The 6987-nt window shown below is 44.4% G+C and overlaps 1 protein-coding gene across 1 annotated transcript in view; it reads left to right on the top strand.

Annotated features, from left to right (window-relative positions):
* Positions 1-6351: 6351 nt before the first annotated feature.
* Positions 6352-6987, top strand: part of PCDH19 (protocadherin 19) — a 118341-nt gene continuing 117705 nt past the window's right edge. The window contains exons 1-2 of the mRNA XM_006165550.2: positions 6352-6428; positions 6716-6722. Of these exons, the coding sequence (XP_006165612.1) occupies positions 6352-6428; positions 6716-6722 (84 nt within the window). The remainder of the gene's footprint in view (positions 6429-6715; positions 6723-6987) is intronic.

The following is a 6987-nucleotide window of genomic DNA, read 5'->3' as shown; positions in this document are numbered from 1 at the left end:
GCAAATTCTAGGCTGATTAGAAGGTGCACACTGATTATAATTTTAAATGCATTTTCTGTTAATTAAATTAAGCCCACTCTTGCTTCCCTGCAATGGCACCAAGAATCAGAAGGGCTTGCCTATTTTTCCCACCACATCCTCCATGGGTGGAAGAAATCAGGCCCAGCCTTTCTCTCTTCCCATCTTGTCTGAATCTGTCGTTTCCACTTTATGGTGTCTTCCTGAATGACCCTGCTCTTGACCCTGGGCGTGCAATCTGAGAACTGGATAGGGGCGGAGTGCAGAGAGGATGTTCTGGAGCTCAGCAGATGGATCCCAAGAGCACAATGGCTTACCAGCCCTCCTGTGATTGTTGCCAAAACGCCTTCCTGTTTTCAAAAATGTCTCACCCCCTGCTCCTTTGTTTTGCTCTGCTAGGAGACTGCAGTTCTGATTTTGCTAGGAACCAAATCTGCTGTTTCAAGGAAATGCAGCTGCTTGCTTTGGTGGGTGGCTTGAACGAGAGAAATTTTCTATCCTCCCTTCCCCAAACTCCTTCCCACCCCACCCCATGTGAACTCCACTGGCTGGCTCATCATCTCACGAAGCATTGATTTTAGAAGCTGACTATTTGCTTTTGATTGTTTGGCTGGGACTGCAACGAAGTCATTGATGGATCTCATTTTGAGCTATCATCCTGTCCACTCTTTTCGGTCAGCCTTCCAGAACTGATTGCCTGTTCCCCCAAATGAAACTGCACAGCTAGACAGCGAGGCTTTCTCAAGTTCCACTGTTTCCCTGAGCAGAGAACACGCAGAGCTGCAGAGGCCTCAAGCTGGGCCGGCTCCCCTCTAAGACTGTTAGTTCTCTTACCAACCCATCATTAGGCGCAAACCTTAATTTGATCACTGCTGCCTAGGCTGCGATCTCTGAGTGGATATTGCCTTGCACTGATGTCCCTGTATTTTGTGATCTTTGCTGAAAGAGACCAGGCAGGCTTAGCCCAGCTGCTGTTTCCTGTGATACAGGACACTCTCCATACCCCTCCCAACTCCTAGCCTTTGGAAGAAAGGTCATTGGTCCTCTATGGCCATTCTGGCTCCAGCTGGAGACAGCAAACACAAATTACTGTGCTTCCCCCCAAGCCTAGTACACCAATATGCAAATTCTTGGCCCCCAAATCAGAATGCTTTCCCAGCTGGCAAGTCATTGTTTTCCTCTCATTCAAAAAAGGTACATAACTTCCCTGCTGTTAAAATGATTTTTCTGTCACTTCTGCTCCATCCATCCCCTTTGTGGTGTTCTCTCTGCCTCCTTCTGGGATCTCCCTCTTTCACTTTACTCTCCACTGCCCCAGGGCTTGTCAACCTGAACAGATACTGTGCATTGTGCTGTTAGTGGCATACGTGACATGCCTTTGGTACTTACATCGCTAGCCCAGGTAATGTAACTGCAGCTGTCAAACTGGCAGTTCTTCATGTTTATTAGTTTTCTTTTTTTCTTTCTTAAGTTGACATTAGCCAACTAGGAAGTTTCCTAGTTCAGTGAAAAGTCAGTTGGTGGAGCAGCTGGAACTCCCAGGGAGCCAGGAAGTTACACAGGCCTCTCCTGAGTTCTGGGAGAAGCTTTGGAGGAGCCAAGAGCAAATCAACGTTCAGCCTGGTCACCAGAGCTGAAGAGTACACAACAGGTCTGGTACCTCGCTGATATCATCTTTTGCACAAGCTATCCAGAAGAGCCCCGAAAGTTGGCTGGTGTGGTAGACTTTTGTGTTACTCTTCTCATCAATTCTTTACCTATTATTATTTGCTTGAGCTTGATGCAACAGAGTGCTGTAGTGTGGCAGTCCCACACTCAATCCTACACTAGCATCACATATCTCAAGGTCTTGAAAGGTTTGGTTAATTTTCTCCAGGCCTGTGGACATTGCCAAAAAGAACTTGGCCTTCTATAAGACCAGGCAACCAGGTAGATTTCAATTTTGTTTGTTTTAAACTTGGAAAGCTGATCATCAGGGCTTATCCCATAGGAATGATATTTTGGTCAAGAGTCTTTTCTGCACCCTCAGCCATTCTTTCAGTAGTATTTCTGCCTTCTTTCTTGCCCCACTTGCACCACTCCAGAGACAGCAGGAGAAACTGTGAGAGAAGTTCGAGGTAGGAGTCAAAAGCCAATCTTCCATCATGAGTTCTAATCTGAGGGAATTACATAAGGCATGGGGGTCCCTGGGATTTACATGCTAAATTGCAGCATTACAGGTTGAGGGCAGCAGTACAAATTTTAAAATAGGCGTGGCCTAACATTGTGATTCTTATTTCAGTTGGTTTTCAAAGTCTCTGATTTGGTGATAGTTTTTGTTTGGTTGGTTGGTTTTGTTTTGTTTTAGTTGTCAAGAAAGTATTTCCCCTAGGGGACTGAGGAATGTCACTCTTACCTTCTTCCTAGGGAAGAAGAGTGGCAGCAGTGGGAAAGCTGGGCATGATTTGATCAGAGTGCCTTTGAAGAGGGAGCTTTGTGTTTTTCAAAAGTGGTGCTGGTAGGTAACAATAACAGTTGGCATGAGGTTGCACCTAGGAAATCAGCATTTGGGATCCACTTGGAAAGAATTCACACGAAAATATTGAGGCAATGATTCTGAGAGCCCAAATGGTACTGTCAAAACATCACAGGTGATCACTGCAGGGCAGTACAGAAGGTGTTAGAGAGCAGTGTCATTTATTGAAATGTATCTGCTGATTTAGCCTTTGCTAATTAAATGATCCCCATGATATGTGTTTACTTAGGGACAGTTGTGTGTTTGGTAGCAGCAGGGGTTTGGTCCTGTGGGAAGTGCTGTTCCTGAAGAAAGAAGATACAGCATGGAGGAGGGGGTCGTACATAACTTTTTCAGGGATGCTGGCCTTTTCAATATGTGAAGTCTTGGCATGATTATAGCTTTTTCAGTCTTTTTTTCCCTACTGTCCTCCCACCTCTCTTGTGTTTCTTGGACAAGGCAGGCTAGCAAACAATTTAGCACTTAAGGAACACTTTCTCTATTTTGTTTATCAGCTACGGCTCCCTGCTGTCACTGTTGTCCTGTGGGAATGTGGGTGGGCTTGGGAGGAAGAAGGAGAAACAAGTACAAGGAACCTCAAAGACTTGTCTTGGCTAGCCTTCCTGGTGTCCCAGAACAGCAGCCAGGATGGTGGAAGCAAGAGCCCACCCCTGCTCAGCAGGCCTGGGAAAAGGGGAGGAGGTGGGGGACACTTAGACATATATTGGGTGGCTATTTGGGGCAGAAAAGAATTTAATTTCAGGAAGCTGTCAACATAATATACCTCACCCTAGTTCTTCCTCTTGGAAAATTTATAATACATAGAATTATATGCCACTATTAAACTAATCAACTCAAGCTTAAATTCCACAAGGGCATGGTCCGTCTTTAAAACATTCTCAGTCCTTAACACAATGCTGGGCACACAGCCAGCACTTGTTGATTTCCCAAGGGAAGGGGTTGAGTTTTGTATAATGAGGTCATCTTGGCAAACCTTTGAACTGCTCTGTGACTCTGCTTCCACATCTGCAAAGTGTCTTTACCTCCCAGGGATATTGTAAAGATTAAATAATATGATGACTTTCATAATGATACTTTCCAGTTTTGTGCTCTTTCCTGTATTTTCATTCTTAGATTTTTTTTCAAACTCTAGGCATTATAATCTAAATAAGGTGATCAGGTATGTGGGCAAGAAAGGTTCATATGAATTTAGCTATTTTTTTTTCTTGGTACAGAGTATACATGCTTGTCAGAGAGAGAGAGACAGAAGGAGAGAGAGAGAGAGAGGAGAAAGTACCCTATGGGGAATGGTCACACTAAATCCCTTCACCTCCATCTTTCCCTCTTTTTGGGATTTTTGGGCATGCACACACACACACACACACACACACACACCTGGCAAGTTTCTCAATATTCCAGGCTTAGACTCAAACTGTACATTTGGCCATGTGGGATCTGGCTATCTTAACTGCTAGCCCACAGAACCATCCTGTCTTAGGCTAATTTTTAAATCAAAAAAATTTTTTCCCTCTAAGAGAACCTCATCAAGAATCTGGCTAAATTAGTTGGGTGGAATGGGATGTCCACGAGACACAGCAAAAGCCAAGATAGATGATACACTTTTGTGCATCTAGGGCAAAGAAGAGAGATGGGAGAGGAGAAAAAGGAGGGGGAAGAAAAGGGGACAGAGGGAAGGCAGAGAGAGAGGACTTACTTGAAGGTTATTCTGTTTGGAGCTTGAGACAAACATTTTAAAAAACACATCTCAGAAAGCGCCCTGAAATTTGGCAGTGCTACACTCCCTCATATTTGAGTATTTCAGTTCTTACCATCAACTTGAACCATTCTGAACAAATCTTTTACCCTAACCTTATCATTTTTTAAAACATCATTTCTCATCTTCATTTTTTCTTCTTAATTCACATTAGAGTACGTGTTTACAAGAGAGAAAGAAAAGCACCTTCCACAGGGTCTGGTCATGCTGTGATCCCCTTCTTCCAGTCCTTCAGCCTGTTGGATCCTGGGTACTCTCAACAGTGCCTGGCACATTTTATTCAGGCTGACTGAATTGGAGATTTGAACCGTGGTCACCATGTGGGATCCTGCGTCTCCTGAGCTGTGACATTGTGTCACAGAGCTGGCCCACCCTTACCAATCTTGAGGCAGCAAGAATGACTCTCCAAATGGTGTGATTTAAAACTAAAGATTTCCCCATTTTGGTCTTTTTCTTTTATTGCCATTCAGTACTATTTTAGTGGCATGACCAAAACTTTAAAGAAAGAAAAATTCTTTACCAATTTTGATTTTGGCCACAGTGACCCAAGTCGTTGAGTTGGCCTAGAGAGCTATCTCAGGTGCATAACATCAGAATTGGTACCCAGGGTCTAATGTTTCTGGGCTGCAGTTGGATTACAAAAATACTGAGGATGGTCACTAGATGTCCCTCTTGTGTCTCTAAAGAGGCTGAGGAGGCGGGGCTCCCTTCACTATTGAAGTAATCGGAAGCTAAAACGGAGAGAAGTTTCTTTTCGTTTTATTATCTACATGCAGAATGGTTTTATTCAGTTAGTTAATAAATTCCCGGTCATGAAGGTGTTTTTGGCCACTCATTTAGTCAATAGTATTGTTGGAGCATAATGATCAAGTATGTCTGTTAGATAAAAAAGAGACTCTGAGCCAAAGGGTTTTAGGATTATCTGCAGAAATAGACTGGGGGATGGAAGAGCTATTTTGTGTCTGGGTGGGGGTGGGGGGTGTAACTGTCACTTTGAGCTTGAGGGTGGGGAGGGGGGGTAATGGGAAAGGAGGAAAGCACAGGCACACACCCTGCCTGGCTCCCTCAGCATCTGGCTCTTTTAAAATCGGTTTAGTAGCTGGAAGTACTTGGGTGCACTGCTTGGAAAAGGGGGCTTGAGTGTGAGCAGCAAGCAGGAAGCAGAGAACACGGTGCCGTCGCCTTAGCAAGAGCGTTTGTCTTTGCAAATGCAGAACATGTCTTTACAATGTGATTGCAATTACAAAGGTAATGACATTGTACATGAATTGAATTCTCCTATTTATCTTTAAAAGACAGCAGAATATAGACATTCTATTAGCGCTCCCTAAGGTAAGAGGTCCGCAGTCTTCTTATCTTGTTGTGTGCATCTTTTCAGATGCCACGGCAATGTTAATCATTTTACCTGAGTAAATCTTCCATTTCTCGTTACCTGGGGGATTGTTAATGGCCGAGACTACTTCTCAGACTCTTTGCTCCCGCTCAATCAAGCCGTGGAGGCGCCAGTTTACTTTTATTGATCAGCGAGTTCCTGACAGCCTTCACCACAAGGAAGCAGCATCATCCTTTTTTAACTTAAAGGGGAACAGATCGCCTTAAAGTTTACAGCTAAAAGCTTCTAAGCATAGAATGCAAACATTTTAGCATGCTGCTAATTGTTCTGTTTAAATAGTCCAAGCAATATTTTAGAAAGCTGCCAAACGCCAAACTTACATCCCGTGATCAGATAGCAAACCCATTTCAAATGCCTTTTTAAGCCTTTTTAATTAGACCAAGATGCACTTCATTCCCACTCGCTGACATCAAAGGTAAATAACTGTGATAAATCAAATGGAGCCCTTCCTTTCGCGGAGTCCGCCAGGTGCGCCCGCGCTGCCTGCCATGTTGTCACTCTCCACTACTTGCCCATTTCTCTCACGGTGCCTGCAGAAAACCAGCGGGTCAAGGGGTTCCCTGGAACTACCGCTTTGCCGTCCACCCGCAGCTCTAAATGGCCCAAATTAAATGATACTTATGGCAGACGCCTCGACTTTCTCTCTGATATTGGGAGCTGAACTGTATCCTAATGCGAAAGAGTGAAATGACCCCAAAGCGGAGAGCAGATCAGGCTCTTCGTGCTCTCCCCTTTGGCCCTGGCTGCAGGTTCAGGAGGTCTCAACCTCATTCATGAAATAATTCCTTTCTGTAGGAGGAAACTATCTCCATTCCAAACCCCACCCCAAATCCCCCCCCTACTGCCAAGGTATAGTCTGCTAAACTAACTCCTCTTGGAAGGAGATACATATATATGTACATATATACACACACACATACACACACGCATACATACATCTGGGTTGCTCTGCATGCAGATGGCAGTTTGAGAAAAAAAAAACCATAATGTGTCCAAACGCCTTTTTCATTATTTTGTTTGTTTAATGTTTTTACAGGGCAAAAGTGAGTCTCATTTTAAGCTCACAGGCTTGGGCCAGTGTCGCTGGGCTAATTATGAGTTTGCTCACTCAGGACTCTCAAATATCTGAGACGACTCGCTCAACGGGATTTTTACTAGTCCAAGAATTGTGTATTCAGATGCCGCCCCCACCCCACCCCCAATCTCCGATGGGAGGAAGACTTATTCAGCGGAGGTGCTTTCGATTCTTCCAGCCAGTGGCCTTAATTAAGAGCCTTAGATAGAAGTGAGGAGTCTCCCCCTGCCCCC

This window comes from Tupaia chinensis, unplaced genomic scaffold, assembly GCF_000334495.1.
Source record: "Tupaia chinensis unplaced genomic scaffold, TupChi_1.0 Scaffold143961_1, whole genome shotgun sequence".
Lineage (NCBI taxonomy): Eukaryota > Metazoa > Chordata > Mammalia > Scandentia > Tupaiidae > Tupaia > Tupaia belangeri.
Note: the sequence above shows the minus strand (reverse complement) of the source record. Positions and strands in the feature narration are given on the sequence as shown.